Raw genomic sequence first — 22,871 nt, forward strand, 5'->3', positions numbered from 1 at the left:
CATGTACAACTGCTCATATTTGTTTTGCATATTTTTTGCTATAATATAGTGGAGTTCTCTTGAGAATATGTATAATATATATGTGTATATACACACACATACCTAGAAGAGAATAAACATGCATAATTACCTTTAGTAATAGTTGGAGGTGAAGAGATTTTTCAAATAGGAGAAACTTAGTCCATCCAAGTTGTCATACTTAAAAGAGGTTTACAGTAAAAATTGTTGCATTCTTGGTTGCCCTTTAAAGTAGACATACTTTATGGAATCCGTAAGATGAGGCTTTGGGCACACACAAAAATGTGGTTAAATTTTCATTTTAAATGTATATTAAATTGGCAAATCATCAGTTACCTTATGACTTGCTAAGACATTAAAAACCATTCTAAAAAATACACAAATACTATTAGAATAACACTTTGATACCCCCATTTCAAGTACCAATAAATTAGTCACAGTTAAATCATGTCTCAACATTCTTCCACAAGATGGTGTGTTACAAAAAGTCATGGTTCTCCCCTCACTCTACATTCAGAATCACTAATGGAACTTTTTAAAAGAAACGGCCCTGAACACTACTCATAAGCTTCTGATAGAGTAGTTCTAGGACAGAGCCTGGGCCTCTCACACTCCAGAGACAGTTAATGTTAAGAACTACTGGTACGAGTTCTTGATATGAGAACGTTGTATTTTAAGAAAACTGAAGTATATGGAAGGTTGGGATGTGTTCAGTATCGTATCAGTGTTCTCGGAGGAAGTCTCTTCTTCAATCAGAAAACAGTGTTGCATGACAGTTAAATCATAGGAATTTTAGGGTTCTTGATACTGTCACTGAGATTCATGTGAAACACTTTAAACTCTTCCATAATATAACTTAATGAGAAATGACCTACAGGTTCTTTAATATTCTTTCCCTTATGTATACCTCCCCCGTCCCTTGCCCTAAAGATGAGAGTATTTGTTACCTTAGTTTTAACGAATTTCCATTCTTGACTCCTGGGCTTTACTTATTGTGCATGTGGATCCTCTGTCCTCAAATGTATTTCTGAGGTTATGCCTTTCTGACTCCTTTAGTTCACAACCCTTTTGGTCCAACACTTGACTCATCTGAAAAATCTTTTTGTGATTCAGGCTTTGAATTGGTGTAGACAAGATGAATGTGACATAATATTGCCAGTTATAAAGGTAAACTGGAGAAAGGATGTCAACCATCTCCTATGCTCTCAGGAGAAGTAGACATTTTTTGAGCTCTTGTTTCAACAGCAACTAAAGAATAAAGGCACTGTATTTGATCAGTTTTTAAGTGATTCGTGTCAATGGTCTATGGATCAAAGGGATAGATTTAAAATGTCTTTCTGTAAGATATATAACGACACAAAGAAAAACACATTGTTCAAAACACTCCTCAGAAAATCATTAATCGGTAGTTTCTTGGATAAACCTGGCAAGTAATTGAAAATAAATATTCTCCAAAATAATTTTTGCCTTAGTTTTTCATGTCCTATATTTTAAATTAGTTCTTAATTTAACTAAAACTGCTAATTTTACTTTTTACATACACTTTGTAAAATCTATACAAGTGTTAAAAAATATAACTTCTCATTCATCTGGTAGATTAAAATCAAACACTAGCTCTCTGTCATTTTTATGGTGATCTAAGACAGCTTTAAAGCAGATTTCTGACTTACCAGTATAGCTCACTAAACTCATGAAAAGACCAGCTTGTTTATCTGAAACACAGGAATCTCCCATGTTAATTGCTGAGAGTCATGAAGTGCATACTTCTATCAGATTGAGGATTAAAGATTTACTGTCACTGGTAGCAGCTATCCCAGTTTTTAATCATTATTTATAGACAAAAGTTTCATCAGAGAAACTTATTTCTGCAATTTGTTCTAAATCCCTTTTTTGAGTATCTAAATGGAAAATAACTTAGAAACCAGTTTTAAAATTTCATAAACCACTTATCAATATGTGTCTCTACCCATCCACTTATTTAACTTGGGGCTCTTTGGCCTATAAAAGGTCAATTTCATTTCATTTTTACTTTGCTAGTTTTGGAACAAGTTCTTGTATCAACTCAAGATTCTCTGCTTTTGTCAACAAAAATTTTTGAAGTCTCAGTAAAATTAGTGTAAACGTTCACATATTTAATAGTACCTTTAAAATAAGCATTACTACATTTAAAATGGTTCCAAAATGAATCTATAAATGGTAATATAAATTAAAAAATACAAACTTAAAGTAAATAAATTTAACATTAGCTATGGTATAAATAATAGTAAATGTATAGTGAGTCATTACTTTTGAGTCTTTAAAAAAAGATAACAGCATATTACCAGAACATGAGAAACCATGGCCATGATTCTCAAACTTCAGTGATCTACATTTGATAATGTTTTGGCCACTGCATTCTTCAATGAGTAGTAAATTAATGCTAGAATTTCCAAGTCCCAAGTCTTGTCTTTCAGTAGATCTTAACTTCTTTCCACACTCAATGTTGAATACATGGCTCTTTTCAAATGAGTAAGACAAGTGCATTTATTTCAAAGATCCATTTTGCGCAGGCTCATCCGACTGAAGGAATCTCTGGAGAGAAAATGAAAGGATACAAGTAAACGATTTTAGTATATTCCTTTAAAATATGCTTTACGGTACTTCTTTCTGCTAGAGTTACCTCAAAGTTTTATCATCCAAAACTTAAAAATGTTTTTTTTGGCCAAGGTTTTATTTTTTGGTTTGTTTTGTTTTAATGTTTATTTTTGAGAGAGACAGCACAAGTGAGGGAGGGAGAGACACACACAGAATCCGAAGCAGTCTCCAAGCTTCGAGCTGTCAGCCCCCTGTGGGGTTCCAGCCCACCAACCCTAAGACCTGAGCCGAAGTCAGACACTTAACTGACTGAGCCATCCAGGTGCCCTTGTCATCAAAGTTAACTTTCAAGTTATGTGTTCATCCTATACATTTCTGCCTTATATATTCTAATTTATAAACACTGCTACAAAGTATATTACAGTAACCACTTTGCCAAATCCACTGATCTTTATTTGTTTTTCCAATAAGTGTATTAGATATTGTGATAAGACAGGAACTAATGGGAGAGATTTCAGAAAAAGATTTGGGATTATTAAAAGGGAAAAAGGGCAGGTGTTTCTTATTTAAAATGTTAAATTCCAAGAATTCAGTGGTTCTTAAACTTCTGGGTTTTAGGTCTTTACACTTAAAAATCGAGGGTTGTTTATGTGGGTTCTAAATTGATATTTACCGTATTAGAAATTAAAATTAAGAAAATTTTAAATTATTACTTTACAAGATAACCCATTACATGTTACTATAAATAGCATTGTTTATTAAAAATAACGTAAGAATGTTAGAAGAATGGCATTCTTCTAATGTCTGGCTTATTAAAAGGCTAGATTTTCATATTTGCTTCTGCATTCAATCTTTTACAATATCACATTGCATGTAGTCTCTGGAAAACTCCACTATACTCATGAAGGAATGAGAGTGAAAAAAGTATTTGTTACTAATATGACATTAGTTTTGATTTAGGAACCTCAAAGCATCTCAGGAACCCACCCCCTTCTTTGTGTTCTAGATCACACTTTGGGAACCACTATCTTAATATCTTTTAAGCCTACTGCACAATGTTCCAGATTCTGTTAATCAGCAAAATAAATTCAAGTTCTATGGAAATGCTGTTTTCTAAGTTCTGAAGAAATTAAGAGTGAAGAGAATATTCTTCAATACTTCTTAATGTATTTTATCTGAAACTGGTTTCTTTTGTTTATCCTTCCTGCCATCAGGGTTTACCCTGAGGCTCATGATCTCCATGAAAGAAGAGGGCAGGTACAAAAAGATCATGTTCAGCTTTGAATCTCAAAGCTTGGTTGTTTGGTTCTGTGGAAAATAGCAGTCTTGAAAACTAGACACTGCTCACCACACCAGCATCCCCAAAAAGCGTCCCCCCCCCCCCCCCCCCCCGCAAAACTACCTGCAAACATTTAAAAAAGCTTGGGGGACTGACCATAATAGATGGCAGAGGAAGGCAAAACTCAGGATTATGGTGTGAAGGGGAAAGCTCCTTCAGATAGAAAGGACACAATGTTTCCACTGAAATGGGCTACAGATCTGAAGAAATCAAGACTAGCCTTAGCAAATGGCATGACTATGTGAGGGACCCAGCACCCTCTTCCCAGGACCTTAGACGGAGGAGTTTAAGAATAGTTGACGTGGGTCGAGGCAACAAGAAGGCAACAATTCCAAAAAGATGGGGGCTGGGGGGAGCACAAAGTAAAGGGGACTGGTGTTGCTTCCCACTAAGAATTTCAAGAGGAAACAGATCAGTATAAGATGGTGGATGCAAAATATATTTTGCCAGAGATAGGATTTTAAGAAGGCCGGCTTTGGATCCTCTGTCCCCCATCTCCTCCCCGGCCCTCCCACGCTTTCTTTCTCTCTCTCTCTCTCTCTCTCAAATAAATAAAAACTTTAAAAAGACCCCCCCCCCCCCCCCCCCGCCGTCTTCCTCTGTTATTGTAGAGCTACAACAATGCTCCATATCAGGGACATGACATGCAGGCACTTAGTAGACATTCTTTGATTTTTTTTTTCCAGAGGTCTAGATGTAAAAATATATTAGATCAATGAAGAACAGGGACAAATTCCCAGATGATCAAATAGCTAGTTTGACTTAGCTGTATATATTTATACCAAAACATTGTTTTCACATAAGCAACTTCAGAGGCCTTCCAGATATTAATTTATTAACTAAGTACAGTTTAAGAGCTTTACTGTTATCAGTTCAAAGAAAAGGGTGGTCAAGTACTGATGCCACAATAATTCAATGGTTGTATGTATATTTGGATTTCAAAAGGCAAAACAAGGGCAGTTAACATGCCATGTCCAGAATTCAGGTGCTAAAAAAGTAAAATGTTAAAGCACTACATGCCTAAAATTTAATTTCCATTAATAACCTCTTAAAGGTAGGTATTATTTTATTTGTCACAATTTGTGGAGAAAAATACTGAAACCCTCTCAATATTCCATGGGGCCACCTGTTTTAAAGATAATTTTTTAAATTTATTTTTAAGAGAGAGAGAGCATGAGCAGGTGAGGGCAGAGACAGAGAGACAGAATCTGAAGTAGGCTCCAGGCTCTGAACTGTCAGCACAGAGCCTGACACGGGGCTCGAACTCATGAACCATGAGATCATGACCTGAGCTGAAGTCAGATGCTTAACCAACTGAGCCACCCAGGTGCCCCAGGTCACCAGTTCTAATATAACCTAGAAGAACATACTGTATACTATTTACTGTTAGGGCTGAGGAAAATTAATTACCCAGTTCCTGGTACATTCTACTTAATTCTCCCAAAAAATAACAAAGTGTAACAGGACTTTAAAAGAAATAGTCTTAGAAGGTCAGACTTAGATGTTGTATCTTGGTTAGTATGTGTGCCTAACACAACTTTATTATTCTCAAATTACAGAACTGACTTCTATTATGAGGGTGATTCACAATAGGCTACTTTAACTTGTTAGGTCTCAAGAGACAATATCTGAAACCATGTAATAAAGTTACACTAATTCATTATTATTAAAACAATTCAAGCAGATTTCATTTTCCTGAAGATACCCAAAATAATAGAAAATAAATAAGCATACCTGTGGCAGGTGACAGGTAATACTGCCTTGTATAACTGAGGGATCTTTCGGTTTATCAGAGGCTGTAAGGCCTCTTTAAGGCGATGATAGTTTCTCTCCAGTTCCCTTTGATATTCCTTTTGATCTGGCCCAATTAAGCTCTTATTTTTTCTTAATGCATCCTCACACCTAGGAAAAACAGTGTGTTATCAAAAGATTTCTTCTGGCATAGTTTGAGGGCTTGATGCTATTATACATATTCGCCATGATGAGGTCAGTTTTTCAGTTGAATATTAAATATCCTCTCTTGCTTTGGGTTTAAGGCAGGGAACAGATGATCAACTAGAGTTCTTTTTTTTTTTTTTCTTACCATTTTATTTATTTTTTTAATTTACATCCAAATTAGTTAGCATACAGTGCAACAATGATTTTAGGAGTATCAACGTGAGTTCTTTTAAACTCTACCATTCAGTTTTCATTTAATTGAAAATTATATATTTCTTAATGTTAAATCTTAAGTCTTTTTTCTCCACATCACCGCTAGACTAAAAGCTCTTTAAGGGATTCAACCCCCCTCATTTATGTAGCAACAATGGCTTCTGGCACCGTGGTTTGACAGTATTCAAATAACTTTCTTAAATGAATAGCTCTTGATAATAATCCTTTGTCCAGTTTATTTTAGATATTTAAGAAAACGTATCTGGACCCTAACATATCAATATAGTAGGATGTTAAACAATGTACACATATCAATACTGGCAGAATTGTAGCTAAGTGATGTTTCAGAGGAGAATGTGTAGCTTCAAATGCTTATATATTTTTTTAAAAAAGGCTAAAAGGGAAGAGTTAAGAAACTCAAAATAAAAAAAAAACAACAACAAACCCAGAACAAACTCGAAGTCAACTCACAATCCGCCCACACAGAAAACAACCTGCAAATTCTACTAAACATCCTAAGGATAGATAATTCCACTGTAACAATTATTCTACAGTAGAGAGGGGGAAAAGACGTATTTCTGAGAAGAGTCTGCAACTCCCGTTTCAAGGCTGGGATATCAAAACCTAATTGGGACTCTAAAGGAAAAAGTGTAATCGCACCCATAAACACAGCTGCAAAACTCCTGAAGAAGACAACAGGGAACTAGTCTTCTAATATGTCACACATCCAAGCTCCCTACACTCCTTTGATAAAAATTTTAAGTTTGTCATGATGAAAATGCAGCATAACAAATAGGTGGGAACTTCTTTAACCTAAGTATCTACAAAAAAAAAAAAAAAAAACCTGAAGAAAATACAATACTCAATGGTGAACATTCTTTCCTTTTAGATCAGGAACAAGAAAGTGATACTATTCAACATAGTACTGGAGGTCCTAAACATTACTGTGAAAAGGGAAAAAAAGATTCTTTTTAGAATTAACAAGTGAGTTTGGCAATATCCTCATGTAAAACTATAAAATTCAACTGCACTCTGTATACCAGCAAACATAATATAATTCTAACGATACCATTCACAAAAGCATAAAAGTGTGAAATACCAAGAAATAAAACAAGATCCAGAAGGCCTCTACAGAAAATTAAAATATTAAGAAAACAAACGAGAACTATATCATATTTATGGACTGGAAAGAGTCCGGTTATAATAAAGAAGTTCAACTCTGTCAACTTATCTACAGACTCAGATTATTAGTTTGGGGGGAGAGGGTGGTAGTGGGAATGATAATTTGATTCTCTAATCTACATCAAAACGAAAAGAGCCAAAAATAGTCCTTGAACAAAAAATGAGAGAAACTGCTCTGCCAGATATCAAAGTTTATCGCAAAGCTGCAGTAATTAAGACAGCATGATACTGGCTCAAGGAGAGAGAAACAAAACTGTGGAAGATAATAGAGTGCACACCAAAATGAGCACCTAATTTATGAGAATACTGCAAAGCAGGAGAGAAAGGGCAATCTTTGAAATAGTGGTGCTGTGTCAACTGGGTATCCATATGGAAAAGAAATCTGACCCCAATTCATGCCATATTTAATAAGTGGTATTGAGAATTATCAATTATTATGGACAAAAATCAAACTAATCCCACCTTGAACCATACTCAAAACTCAACCGCAAGTGGATTTTTTTTTAAAAAGTAAAAAGCCTTTTTTGCTTTCTTCCCCTTTGTTTAACCTATATTGAGTTTTAGAGATCCCATTAAATTGGGTTTTAGAAGTTAATACAGAATACTATGGACTCAGTGGAAACGTGATTTCTTAAGACACAACAAGCAACAGTCATAAGAAAAAGACTGAATCCTTTAGCTACATTAAATTTAAGAACTAATGTTTATTTTTTAAAAAAGGGGGTGCTAAACCCTAAATTCAGAGAAGATATCTGTGATACTTAACAAATGATAAAATATTATATATCCAGATTATATAAATACTCAGAAATCAGTAAGGAAAAGAATCCAATAGGAAAATGGAACATGTAACTTTACAGACAGGAAAGGGAAATGGCTAACAAACACACGACAAGATATTCAACCTCTTTGAAAAAGAGAAGTGCAAATTTAATCCATAATCACATATTATTTCGCACTAAATTGGTAAAAGTCAAACTGCCAGACAGTAAGTAGCGGTGAAGTTATACAGCAACAGGAACGCTCAAACACTACTGGTGAGATTTAATTTTGGCTTACTTTGTTTTTATTTTTTAAGTTGTTAAAAGTTTTTGATTTTAATTCCAGTGTAGTTAACATACAGTGTTCTATTAGTCTCAAGTGTACAACATAGTGATTGGACATAGTCTAAACATTACTCAGTGCTGATCATGGTAAATGTACTGTTTAATCCTCCTCCTCTCTGGTAGCCATCAGTTGGTTCTTTATTATTAAGAGTCTGATTTTTGGTCTGCCTATCTTTTTTTTCCCTTTTGCTCATTTGTTTTGTTCCTTAAATCCCACATGAGTGAAATCACATGTATTTGTCTTTCTGACTTATTTCACTCGGCATTATATCTCTAGCTCCATTTGTGTTGTAAGTGGCAAGCTTTCTTTTTTACTCCATTGTAAAATACTCCATTGTATGTATACACCATGTCTTGTTTATCCACTTATATCGATGGACACTTGGGCCGCTTCCATAATTTGGCTATTATGAATAATGCTGCAATAAAAATGTATCTCTTTGAATCAGTGTTTTTGTATCTTCGGGGTAAATACCCAGTAGTGCAATTATTAGACCTTAAGGTAGTTCTACTTTTAACTTTTTGAGGAATCTCCATACTGTTTTCCACAATGGTTGCACCAGTTTGCAGTCCCAGATTGTGCGAGAGTTCCCTTTTTTCCACATCATGGCCAACGCCTTTTTTTTTTTTTTCCATTCTGAAAGGTGTAAAGTGATACCTCATTGTAGTTTTGATTTGCATTTCCCTGATGGTAAGTGATGATGAACATCTTTTCATGTGTCAGTTGGCCATCTGGAGGTCTTCTTTGGTGAAATGTCTGTTTATGTGTTCTGTCCATTTTTAAATTGGATTTGTTTTTTGGGGTACTGAGTTTTATTAGCTCTTTATACATTTTAGATACTAACCCTTTATCAGATATGTCACTTGCAAATATCTTCTCCCATTCGTAGGTTGCCTATTAGTTTTTGTTGATTGTCTCCTTCACTGAAGCTTTTAATTTTAATGTAGTCCCAGTAGCTTACTTTTGCTTTTATTCCCCTTGCTTCAGGAGACATATGTAGAAAAATGCTGCTATGACTGATGTCAAAGAAATCACTGCCTGTACTCTCTTCTAGGATTTATATGGTTTCAGGTCTCACATTTAGGCCTTTAGTCCATTTTGAGTTTATTTTTGTGTATGGTGAAAAAGGTGGTCTAGTTTCATTCTTTCACATGTAGCTGTCCAATTATCCCAACACCATTTGTTAAAGAGACTTTCCCATTGCATATCCTTTCCTCCTTTGTCAAAGATTAATTGACCATATAATTGTTAATTTATTCTGGGTTTTCTATTCTGTTCCATTGATCTATGTGTTTACTTTTGTGCCAGTCGCATTCTGTTCTGATTACTAGAGCTTTGTAATATAACTTAAGTCTGGAATTGTGACACCTCCAGTTTTTTCTTTTTCAAGATTGCTTTGACTATTTCAGGTCTTTCATGGTTCCATACAGATTTTAGAATTATTTGTTCTAAAGTTCTGAGGAAAATGCTGTTGGTTGGGGCGCCTGGGTGGCTCAGTCGGTTAGGTGGCCGACTTCGGCTCAGGTCATGACCTTGCGGTCCGGGAGTTCTAGCCCCGCGTCGGGCTCTGTGCTGACAGCTCAGAGCCTGGAGCCTGCTTCAGATTCTGTGTCTCCCTCTTTCTGACCCTCCCCTGTTCATGCTCTGTCTCTCCCTGTCTCAAAAATAAATAAACGTAAAAAAAAAAAAATTTATAAAAGATAATGCTGTTGGCAAGGCGCCTGGCTGGCTCAGTTGGAAGAGTGAGCAACTCTTGATCTTGAGATTGTGAGTTCACGCCCTATGCTGGGTATAGAGATTACTTAAATAAAAACACCGTAAAAAAGAAAGAAAAATGTTGGTATTTTGACAGAGATTGCATTAAATCTGTAGAATGCTTTGGGTAGCAATTTTGTTCTTCCAATCCATGAGCATTCCATCTTTCCATTTCTTTATGTCATCTTCAATTTCTTTCATCACTGTTTTACAGATTTTTAAAAAATGCTTATTTTGAGAGACAGCACACACAAGCAGGGGAGGGGCAGACAGAAAGGAAGAGAGAGAGAATCCCAAGCAGGCCCCGTGCTGCCAGTGGAGAGCCTGATGAGGGGCTTGATCCCATGAACTGTGAGACCAGAGCTGAAATCAAGAGTTGGACACTTAGTGGACAGAGACACCCAGTTGCCCCAGTATTTTATAGTTTTCAGAGTACAGGTCTTTCAACTCTTTGGTTTATTCCTAAGTATTTTATTATTTTGGGTGCAACTGTGAATGGGACTGCTTTCTCAATTTCTCTTTCTGCTGCTTCATTATTAATGTATAAAAATGCAAGAGATTTCTGTCCATTGATTTCTTACCCTACAACTTTACTGAATTATCAGTTCTAGTAGTTTTTTGGTGGAGTCTTTAGGGTTTTCTATATATAGTATTATGTCATCTGCAAAGAGTAAAAGATTTACTTCTCCCTTGCCAATTTGGATGCCTTTTATTTCTTTTTGTTGTCAGAATGCTATGGCTAGGACTTCCAGTACTATGTTGAATACACAGTGGACATCCTTGTCTTGTTCCTGATCTTAGATGAAAAGCTCTCCAGTTTATCCCCATTGAGTATGATGTTTGCTGTGGGTTTTTCATATATGGCCTTTATTATGTTGAGTTATGTTCATTCCCTCTAGACCTACCTTGTAGAAAGTTTTTATCATGAATGGATGTTGTACTTTGTTAAATACTTTCTCTGCCATCTATTTTTTTTATTTTGTTAATGTTTATTTTTATTTATTTTTTTTTTGAGACAGAGAGAGAGAGAGAGCAGGGGAGGGGCAGAGTGAGAAGGAGATACAGAATCTGAAACAGGCTCCAGGCTCTGAGCTGTCAGCACAGAGCGTGATGTGGGGCTCGAACTCACAAAATGCGAATTCATGACCTGAGCTGAAGTTGGATACTTAACCGGCTGAGCCGCCCAGGCACCCCTCTCTGCCATCTATGAAATGATGATATGGTTTTTATCCTTTTCCTTATTGATGTGATGTATCATGTTGATTGACTTGTGAATAGTGAGCCAACTTTGCACCCCAGGAATAAATCCCACTTGATTGCAGTGAATGACTTTTTAAAACATATTGTTGGATTCATTTTGCTAGTATTTTGTTGAGGATTTTTGCATCTATGTTCATCAGAGATACTGGCTTGTAGTTCTGTTTTTTTGTGGTGTCTTTATCTGGATTTGGTATCAGGGTAATATTGGCCTCATAGAATGAATTTGGAAGTTTTCCTTCCTCTTCTAGTTTTTGGAATTGTTTGAGAAGAATAGGTATTAAATGCTTGGTAGAATTCGCCTGTGAAGCTGTCCAATCCTAGGCTTTTGTTTGTTGGGGGTTTTTTGATTATGGATTCAATTTCGTTGCTGGTAACCAGTCTATTCAAATTTTCTATTTCTTCTTGCTTCAGTTTTGGTAGTTTATAGGTTTCTAGGAATTTATTTCTTCTATGTTGTCCAATTTGTTGGCATATAATTTTTTGTAGTATCCTCCTGCAATTTTGTTGTTGTTTTGTTTTGAGAGAGAGAGAAAGCACATGAGCAGAGAAGTACTGTTTATACTTCTGTGGTGTTGGTTGTTATTTATCCTCTTCCATTTGTGATTCTGCTTATTCAAGTTCCTGCACGTGCGCGCTCTCTCTATGAGTCTGGTTAGAAGTTTATCAATTCTGTTGATCTTTTCAAAGAACTAGCTCCTGCTTTCCCTGACTATTCTATTGTTTTTTTGTTGTTGTTGTTGTTGTTTTTTTTAGTTTCTATATCATTTATCTCTGCTCTAATCTTTATTATTTCCTTCCTTCTGCTGGTTTGGGGCTTTGTTCTTTTTCTGGCTCCTTTATGTGTAATGGCTTACACACTTTGGAAAAAAGTGGCATTATCTGGTTGAGGTTGAACCTATGAACCAACAACACTACTCTTAGGTATATAACTCCTAGAAAATCTGTTGTCAGTTCAGAAAAAGAAGGATATTTGAATATTACTCTTTGTAACAAAAACAAAACAAAAACACAGGTAACTACCAAATATACACCAACACAAAAATGAATAAATCGTGGTATATTCACACAATGTAATATATAAAAATAAAGTAAATTTAGGTGTATCTCACAAACTTTGAAAACAGCAAGTCACAGAAAAATTATATTCACTGTCCATTTATATAAAAATACGCAAAATGAAAGTGTATTATTAAAGGATACATTAATTTATGAGAAACCATAAAGACAATAAAGGAAATAATAAATATGAAATTCATGATAGTGGTTACCTCTAAAGGAAAGTAGAGATGCTATCAGAAAAGAACATATGAGGAGCTGATCTCAAAGCAATGATAATGTTATTTCTTAAGCAGAGTGGGTAGGAACATGATTTTTTTTCTCCCTGTTCTTTAATAACAAGTGCTATAAATATTATATTAAATGCATTTAAGATTTAATGAAAATTAGTTTTAAAATATAAATCCCAAAATATAAGAAGTAAACACAGGCAAAAGTGTTCACTGGTTTTAGGAATAAAAGAATGCAAACAAAAGTACCATTTAAACTGATTAACAAGAGATACCCTACCTAAATGGCATTACTTAAAGCAAGGTGTGCTGAGATTAGTACACTTGCATACTTGGCACTGTTTGATACTTAGAAACTTTTTGCAATGCATGATGTATTAAGGGCTCGTAAAAATGTTCGTGTACTTTGGCTCAGTCATTTCATGCTTAAAATAGTATGGAGGCTCCTCAGAAAATTAAAAACAGAAATACCATTTGATCCAATAATCCCACTACTGGGTATTTACCCAAAGTAAATGAAAACATTTAATTAAAAAAGATATATACACCCCTATGTTTATTGCAGCATTATTTACATTAGCCAAGATATGGAAGCAACCTAAGTGTCCACTGATAGATGAATGGATAAGGAAGATATGGTATTTACAAACAATGGAACATTACACAGCCATGAAAAGCATGTGATCTTGCCATCTGTGACAACATGGATGGACTCAGAGATATTATGCTAGGTGAAATAAGTCATACAAAGAAAGACAATGATATGACTTCACTTACATGTCGAATCTAAAAAACAAATGAACAACAACAACAAAAGAGCAGAATCAGATCTAAGTGCAGTAGGAAGATGGGCAAAACGGGTGAAGGAGAGTATGAGGTATAGGCTTCCAGATACGGAATGAATATGCCACAGGCACAAAAGGCACAGAGAATGGCATAGAGAACATAGTCAATGATACTGTAACAGCATTGTATGGTGACAGACGGTAGCTACACTTGTAGAGAACACAGCATAAGGTATAGGAAATCACCATGTCGTATACCTGAAACTAACGAAACATTGTGTCAACTATAATAAAAAATATTTTAAAAAATCCAACACACTGGATAACTACATCACGCTTAAATTCAACTTAAATTCAAACATTTGATGAAATAAAGTAACCATTAGAAAGTTTTAACTTTAACTGAAAAACAAAAAATTCTATGTATGTTGTAAGTGAATTTTTATAAATATATATATATATGCATACTGATATAAAAAATTAAAGGTAACACAAAAGGTAGCATGACTTTAATAAAATAATAAATAATAAAAAAGGCTATAATTTTCTTGATAAGATTTATATTTTATAGTTTGGTGTTTCTGCCTTTTTGTCATTTAAAATGAAGAAAACCTTCTCTACAGTTGGTAACACTTAAGGAGACCTGCGCACTACAAAAGTTCATTACCTTATCATCAATATGCACAGAGGAGGATATATATGAATGTAATCATGTAAAAATTCCAAATAATGGCAAGAAAAGCCGTATCTGTCTATAATTAAATGTGTATGACCTAAAGAAGTACGTACTGTTCCAAGACCATCTGGCTGACAGATAGCAGGGTGTTTTTGGTTGTTATTTGAAACTTTCCTAATAATAAAACTAATGCCAGCTATTAGTCAATTTTACAGGTATAAAGCAGGTTTCCTTCTTTCACTACCACAGTTCATTTACTTCATATACTTGGAGCTGTTTCCTGCTGCTTCCTAAAATCAAACCTAGAAGGGGTCTAGGCCACTAATCAGATTATGGAATCTCAGACTTCCAGTGAAGCTTTTTGAAGTCTTTTAAAAGATATTCACCATGTTCAGGCAGGAGAGACTGATAGGAATTCATGATAGCTATTGCAATGAGAACATGGAAAATTCCGTCTTAAAATACTTGATTATGTTAGCATTCCTCATAATTTTCTGATGACAAAACTGATATAAAATTATCTCTACCCCTGATAAAGCTGTTCAATGAATGATTTGATAAGAGAAAGCACAACAGGGAGTCAAAGACTGGGTTCTGATGCTACTTTATTAGGTGATAGTCATTTACTTAATGGTACACTAGGCTCTTACAATCTAATCCCAGTCCATTTACCCAGTATTCGACTGACTCTCTTCACAGATTTTATGGTTCCAGCTTCATTAAACTATTCACCTTTCTCCGAAGAGACTCTGAACTTTGCTCATGCTGGTTTTTCTTTTTTTCTCTTCTATTTAGTATACGCTTTCTCCCTGTATCTGTCTGAAAACTAATATTCTTCCTTCCAAGGTCCATATCAAATGTCGACTCCTGTGTGCAATCTTCCCTGGCATGACCATGTAAAATTAATCATTCTCTCTATTTTGCTTTCAGTGTTAGTAAAGCAGGAACCAGTATCAAGTTGATAAATGACTGTTTTTCCTACTGTTTCAAAATTTAATATATACTAAACACCTATTTATTATGTGCCAAATATTATTTGTGCAGAAAAGAGTTAACTGTAGGCCGGAGACTGCTATCCTTCGAAGGCCTGTTTGCAAGGATGGCGCTTGGTTAGTGTCTTGGAATTTGGACTTTGGGAGGTAATCATTCCCAGAAGATAAGAGCGGCTCAATGTGCCTAAACTATTTACACAAACATTATGGCTTATGCTGAATACCTGCTTTCATTCTGTGAGTCTGGAATTCTGGTAGATACCAGGGAGAAGGTGTCTATGTGACCAGCCCCCAGCAACAGTCTTGGCACTGAGTCTCTACTGAGCTTCCTGGGTAGACAACATTTCACACATGCTATCCCAGCTCAGTGCTGGAGGCGTTAGGAGCTCCTGTGCAAATCCCCTAAGAGAGCATTGTGGAGCCTACAGCTGGATTCCCCAAGACTTCACTGTGCCTTTTCCCTTTGAAGGTTTCACTTTGTCCCTTCTCACAGCAACAAATCATAGCCATGACTACATCTATATGCTGAGTCCTGTCAGTCCTCCTAGCAAATCGTTAAAACTGGGGGTGGTCTTGGGGACCCCGACACACCCATATATTATTTCACTTAACTTGCACAAGCAGATATTATTATCCTTACTTTATATACTAGAAAATAAAGGATGATAGAGATTAAGTGACCTGGAATAGGACACACGATTACAAAGACAAGATCTGAACATAAATTTTTTGCTTCCAAGTTTGTTGCTTCTGTGTTTCCTGAGTGAAGGGAAACCAAAACTTTCCCATTGAAGGTTCACCATAAATAATGACTCTCAGGCTAAATAGTTAAATGGTCTATAACAGTTTCAAGTTAAAAAAAAATTTGAGTCTGGGCTCTTCTAATCTTTAAAATAAAAAATATGGCATTACAGAGTATTGGATACGTAGTGGGGGATACGTAGAGGCTCGGAAGGTACAGGAAGTAACGCACAAACTGTTTCTCACTGTGAGATGCTTTCCTAGATTCTCTCTTTTGAATAGTCCCTTAAGGACCTTATACCATTCTGTGGTTTGGACATTCTCAAATGTGAGGATCTTTATGTAGGAAGTCTTGAGTACCTTTTAGTAAAATCTTTGAAGCACAGTCGTAGTTTATTATGATGTCTGAAGAGTTTTGGATCACTGGGTATTTCAGATAGAAAAACCTGGGCAACTTCCAAAGGCCCCTGTAAAATAAGAACATAAAACAAGTGTGTTTTGGTCTTCTCTAAAATCAGAGGTAGAATTTACCCAAATGATTTTTTCTTAGCAATGAGATGGTTCCACTTAAGCTTAATGCATGTATGTCTATCTATGCCTATATTAAAACTTCTCACAGATAGATTCTGGCAATTGATTTTCAGCTTCTCTTAATGCCAAATCTTATATTTTTAAGTACTGCAATTAAATTAGTGCATTTTTCAAAGAAAAGAGGAGTTCAAGGACTGACTATCATATTCATAGAAGCATTGTGCTTTGTACTTTTTATATTCCATAATTTATCCTGGATACAGTCAGCTGTTGGAGATGACCTTTTGTGACTGTTATACCTTTTGGAAGTAAAACCCCCAAATCATGTATGTTTTTAGGGGTAAAAGTGTTAAAATATTTACTTCAGTATTGAAGTAAATCGGTATCGATAGGGCAGTATCGATATATAAGATACATAAGATATATAAGATACATAATATGAAATCTTACTTGAAGCCTTTCTGGATTTTACCTTACCCTGGAATATTCCCTAATCATCAGCAAGAGAAGCTGAATGAACCCATCACAAGGAGATAATGGGGATGGCTTCTAATCTGCATATGACAAAACAACAATAATACGTACATATGTTATTAAAACTTTCAAAGCGAATCCACATTATTTATTTCCTGCTCGTGACTCACTGTGAAGGAGATGTGGAGAAGAAACACCGGGGAGTACTAGGGGGGCAGGCATTCGCATGTATGTACGTAGCTCTGAAAATGAGGCCTTTTTAGATCACGTTCATTTAGTACAAGATTTTAAAGGAAAGGCCATTTTAAGTGAATCAATTCCTTCTTAATAGAATGTTTGAGAACAGATGGGTAGACAAATACAGGCAGTACAGGAGGAGGCATGAAAACCTTAGTGACAGATCATACTAAAAAGATTTTTGTTTTTCAGTCTATCTTCATTTATCCTTTGTGACTTCTGCAAACCACTTCTAACACAAATCTTTTTCTGCCTGATCTGACACTTACCTGTGATCTCTGTGAAATGTAATCATGACATCATTCCCAATTCCATTTATGACGGAATTTACAGAGTACAAGCAAAAAGCACTAACCTGATTCACTGTTGTGCCTACAGACCCCTGGAGCACCATCTGAAGCATTTTGGGGTCTGCTGGATCCTGATGTGTTGCAAATGCCAACTCCTGAGTCTTTTTCTGCATATCTTCAATAGCAACTTCAATTGGGGTTAAGATGATCTGGATGAAATAACATTAGGTCAGTGTCCTGACTGAAAACTATTTAATGAGCTTTATATATAATCAATTTTTTAAAAAGTGGAGACTAAGTATAAATTATTGTCCAATAACATAATTCCAAACTTTGGATGCCTTAAAAAAAAAAAAAAAAGCCAAGCTTTTAAAGCATAAACCAAGGGTAAACTAGGGACCAAGAAAAGAAGCTGAAATTAATGACTCAAAAATGGGTAAACTTCTAGTACGTTTACACATGAGGGGCAGTACATAATGCTACATCCACACTGTTCTCACATGGCTCCAATGTATTGGTTTCTTTAATCCTAGTTCCCTGTTTGGGGACTTACCTCCTCCTTGTGAGTGACATTGACCCTTGTTTTAATATAAGGAAAGGCATGAGAAGTGGTCAGAATGGTCTTCCGTTTGAATTGTTCATGAAGTTCCCCATGGGCACGGCCATCTAAAGTGAAGGGCGTACAGTACATGAAACGGCGAAGATTATAATTTTTGTCAAAATAGGTGATTCTGTCCTTCATCTCATATGTGTCAAAGTATGGCTCCACATAGGTAATCTGAATGTATGCCTAGGAAAGAAAAAAAGCCCTTCATTTTCTCACTGTTAAGTCATCATTTAGTCCTTCTCCCTCAAAACCAGTCTCAGAGATATACGTATGTACATTCCGGTCTAATTAACCATACCTTGTTAGGATCTAATTTACACTTGTCTACAGGATTAGAGTCCTTGATTACTTCAACCACATCCTCTCCAAATCTTTCTCCATAAAATCCCTACAATAAAGAAAAAGAAACCTTTTACATGAAATTAACATTAGAGAGTAGAGAAAGCCTCTCAGGGAGACTTCTGACTAAAATGAGGCTAAGTTCTTGTACAACCATCCGAATAATTACAAAATAATTATTTAGGTTCACAAAAATTATATTTGGCCTATTAATCTGATTTTATTCCCATCACTCACTTTAACACAAAATAAAATAACAATTTTCTCCAATAAAAATACTGGATTCCATAAGAGGTCCTCAAGAAAAACAAAAAGGGAACAGAAAGCAGAAACAAAAGAAACTCAGTATCTTTGATGTATAGAATCTTACTATTGAGTTTGATGTGGCCTGACTTCTTACAGATATGGGTCAATGAACCAGCATTCATTTTATGAATGATTTAATATTCCAGAATTTTCAAATAAAGGCATTGATCTGTTGAAAGTTTTATACTGGTTTAGATTTTGAAAAGTCAGCCCAGTCAAGAATGTAGTAGCTTTGCCATTTAACACTGAGTAGCAGCATGGGCATTGGATGGAGATATTCAATAGGAAAAATTAAATCTGAATCTTCAAAGGAGAACCCCTGCTCTTCCCTCAAAGATAAGTTTTATGATTGAGTAAATTTGGAAGACACCATGTCAGCATTTCCCAAGACTTATTTAGCTCTTAAAAAATAAAAAGTCACACTTTAAGCCAATTCATGGAAGGTGAACACAAGCATGTAACAGTCAAGAAATTAACATCAGCTGAGAATAAAAACAAGCACCAGAACATTGCTTCTCCAACTATTATGTGAATAGAGATAACCCAGGGATCTTGTTAAAAATGATGAATTTTTTTCTTTTGTTCCAAGTTTTTATTTCAATTCTCATTAGTTAACATATAGGGTAATATTGGTTTCAGGAGTAGAATAATAATACCTGGTGCTTAACACAAGTGCCCCCCCCCCTTTTTTAATGTTTTATTATTTACTTTAGAGAGAGCACAAGTTGGGAAGGAACAGAGAGAGAGAGGGAGACACAAAATCTGAAGCAGACTGCAGGTTCTGAGCTGTTGGCACAGAGCTCGATGTGGGGCTCGAACTCATAAACTGTGAGATCATGACCTGACCTGAAGTTGGATGGCTCAACCTACTGAGCCACCCAGGCGCCCCACAAGTGCCCTACCATCACCCATCCACTCTCAGTTTGTTCTCTATAGTTAATGTCTCTTATGGTTTGCCTCCCCCCACCTCTCTTCCCCCCCCACCCTTCCCCTATCTTCATCTTTTTTGTTTCTTAAATTCCACATATGAATGAGTTCAGAAGGTCTGGGGTAGGGTCTGAGATTCTACATTTCAAACAATCTCCTAGATGATGCCGGTGCTTTCTAGTCCTGGACTGCCTTTTGAGTAAAAAGAATAAAGAAAGGTTGGAAAGAGTAACTACAGCAGAGAAGATTGGTAAACCTCTTAATATGAAAATTTATCATCTTGGTGAAAATGAATAAGGAGTGAAAAAGAAGGTTAAGGGGTTCTAAGAAGTGTTTTCAGGGTGTGATTTCAGGCTTTTAAGTCCTAAAGGAATCTCCCTGGGAATCAGGCCAAAGAGATAATGCACTTGGGTCAGAAATTTCTTGAGGTTCTAGTTCCAATTCTATTATTAGTTGCTATGTAACTGCTTATGTCTTTTTCTACAAAGTGCAGATAATACTATACACATTTCTCTGTAAATCACAGTAATTCTGAAGGGTGTAGGGCCTTCTAAGACAGATGTGAAAACAGAGCCTCAAAAAGAAGCAGTTAATATTATTTTACTGTTGCCATAAAAGATTTGAAGGATTAGAAAGCATATTACTGTACCTATCAAAAAATCTTTATTCTGTATAAAGGAGTAGTTTGGCATGATCTGGCTTATTAAATGATTAGATCTGGATCTGACAGTCTATTCATCATAGAAAATACAAATTAAAGATGGCATTTATAAACTACTGCAGAATTCACCTCCAATCTGTGAGAGATCTCCGCAAGTTTGGTTATTGCAGGCTCCTTGTAGACAAATTCCTGTTCATCCAAATCCCCGAACTTGGTTCCATAAAAACCAACACGAAAATAGGTGCCAAACATCCGCTTACCATCCTAGGTGTAGGAAAACAAAGAAACCTTAATACAAAGTTTTTTTGTTTCTTACATTATGTTTAGATTGCTACTACGGTATAAAATTCTCAAAAACTGCAAAAATAATTTAAAATTACAATATTTTATTTCTCAAATGAAGTTAAAACAAAGTAAATAATCTTTCTTTTTCATTTTTTCTAACAAATAACGTTATGCAATTAGGACTTTTATCAAGTGACTAAGTCACATATGGTATAGGTTTTTCACAGTTTGTACCAAGTGACCACCTCAAATTGGTCTGTGTTTTTAAGTCCCTACGCAACTGAGATAAATTATTTTCCTTACTGTAAGAAAAGATGCTTGGGATACCATGAACTGTGTCTTAATTATTCTGAAATTACAGCATACTAAATAAAGTTAAACTTAAAAATAACACTGATATTTTTAGTTAGTATTTACCTTTATATATAATCCCTTTACAAATGTAATAAATGAGATCATGAAAGTTAAAAGCCGGGTATATAGCACCTGGCACAGAGGAGACAGTAAATGTCAAGACCATCAGGAAGCCCTGACATAAAAAATTTACAATGGGGAATCCCTCTGCCAATAAAAATATTTATACGTGGAAGAGTAACTAAAAATGGAATACAAAGGGGAAAATTCATGAATGAAAGATAAAAAGAGAAAAATTTGACATGAGTTGGTTATTCTAAAGTCCCCAAACCACCTACTGCATGCATTAACCACACATTCAAGTACAAAGTACACTAAGATCATCTGAACTCTTACACAGTGCATTTGAAAACAAATTCCTTCAATAAAGATAAAATATTTGGAAGCTTTCTATGCAGTCTTTACAGTTTATTTACAACGATATTTCAGAAGGATTTTATGGTAGTGCCTATATACAGAGCCACACATAAGTATTCAGAAACCTCTGAATTCTCTTTAAGCCTAATCTGTCTTTTACTTATTTTTCCTATATTGAGTTCTTACTGGAAGGCAAAAGGATATGTAAAATAAGTCACAAATTAAACAGATAATTAAGCAAAACTCTGATCCTTAATACCAAAAAAAAAAAAAAAAAGTACAGTGACTAAAAATATCCCCACATTTTTACCCAGAAGAAATACAGTTTTGAAGAAAAAAAAATGTCTTTGGCACTAAAGAAACTTGAGGCTTTTAATTTAAAGTTTCTTTTCAGGTGGTGCCTGGGTTGCTCTGTCAGTTGAGCATCCGATTCTTGTTTTTGGCTCAGGTCCTGATCCCAGAGTTGTGGGATCAAGCCTCACATCTCTCTCTCCCTCTGCCCCCCCTCCCCCACTCTCTCTCTCTCTCTCTCTCTCTCTCTCTCTCCCCCGCAATAAAAATTTTAAAAATAAATTTTTTTTCAGTTATTTCAAAATTTAATAGGCATAAAAATTAAGCTCTGTAGCAAATTAAATCTCTGTAGACAAAAAGGTATTAAATTCTGATTAAAACGATCAATAAGTCAATAAAATAATATAACAGCAAATTTTGACATAAGGAATGAAGGCACTGCATGGAAAGTGAAAATGGCATTTGAGAAAATCAACGATTTGTGATAGTTAGGTTTCAAAAATGTCATACACATGTGTAGATATACATTACTACTTTTTAAAAACCACAAATACTAGGGGCGCCTGGGTGGCTCAGTCGGTTAAGTGTCCGACTTCGGCTCAGGTCATGATCTCGTTCATGAGTTCGAGCCCCACATTGGGCTCTGTGCTGACAGCTCAGAGCTTGGAGCCTGCTTCAGATTCTGTGTCTCCCTCTCTCTCTGCCCCTGCCTAGCTTGCTGCCTCTCCCTCTCAAAAATAAGTAAACATTTAAAAAATTAATTAAATAAAGAAAAACCACAAATACTAACGTTTTCTTATTCTGGCTCTATTCCTCTCAGAGGTTTCCAACTTCAAACACTATTCCAAATCTTTAATATTGTGGCTTTTTAAATATGTGAAGACTGCTATTAGGCCTTGTTTCCCTTAAACTTTCCAGTTGTCAATCATCTTTATATGATAGGAATTACTATCTTGTTTACATTTTATCAGTTTTTCAACGCCACCTTTCAACGTGTGGAATCCCAGAAATAGACACAATATTGTTGATGTGATCTGATCAGTGCAGGGATTAGTGGGCTCACTGACTCCCTCCATATAAACTTGAATTTTATTAATGCAGCTTGTAACTAGTTAGTAGGCTTAAACTTCTTATTTACTTTCTCATACTGACATTCAGATCAAGGAAAAAAAGTGTTGAGTGCTGATAATGTGTTAGACACTATTCATACTCAGTAATATGAAAATAAAAATAAAAATAAAAAGACTTGGCCTCTCAAGAAAGTAAAGGATATACTAAAATAATTA

The 22,871-nt window shown here is 35.4% G+C and overlaps 1 protein-coding gene across 13 annotated transcripts in view; it reads right to left on the reverse strand.

Moving 5' to 3' along the window:
- Positions 1-2,129: 2,129 nt before the first annotated feature.
- DOCK7 (dedicator of cytokinesis 7) overlaps positions 2,130-22,871 on the reverse strand; it is a 224,653-nt gene continuing 203,911 nt past the window's right edge. For 8 of the 13 annotated variants that reach the window (XM_027059013.2, XM_027059011.2, XM_053214173.1 and 5 more), the window contains 7 exons: positions 20,368-20,493; positions 18,304-18,393; positions 17,952-18,188; positions 17,464-17,607; positions 16,227-16,333; positions 5,666-5,833; positions 2,130-2,589 (listed from right to left, as the gene is read on the reverse strand). In XM_027059013.2, the coding sequence (XP_026914814.1) occupies positions 2,547-2,589; positions 5,666-5,833; positions 16,227-16,333; positions 17,464-17,607; positions 17,952-18,188; positions 18,304-18,393; positions 20,368-20,493 (915 nt within the window). In that variant the 3' untranslated portion in view covers positions 2,130-2,546. Of the gene's footprint in view, positions 2,590-5,665; positions 5,834-16,226; positions 16,334-17,463; positions 17,608-17,951; positions 18,189-18,303; positions 18,394-20,367; positions 20,503-22,871 lie in introns of all 13 variants that reach the window. The other 5 variants (XM_027059014.2, XM_027059012.2, XM_027059010.2 and 2 more) reach the window with 1 other exon arrangement.

Source organism: Acinonyx jubatus, chromosome C1 (assembly GCF_027475565.1).
Source record: "Acinonyx jubatus isolate Ajub_Pintada_27869175 chromosome C1, VMU_Ajub_asm_v1.0, whole genome shotgun sequence".
Lineage (NCBI taxonomy): Eukaryota > Metazoa > Chordata > Mammalia > Carnivora > Felidae > Acinonyx > Acinonyx jubatus.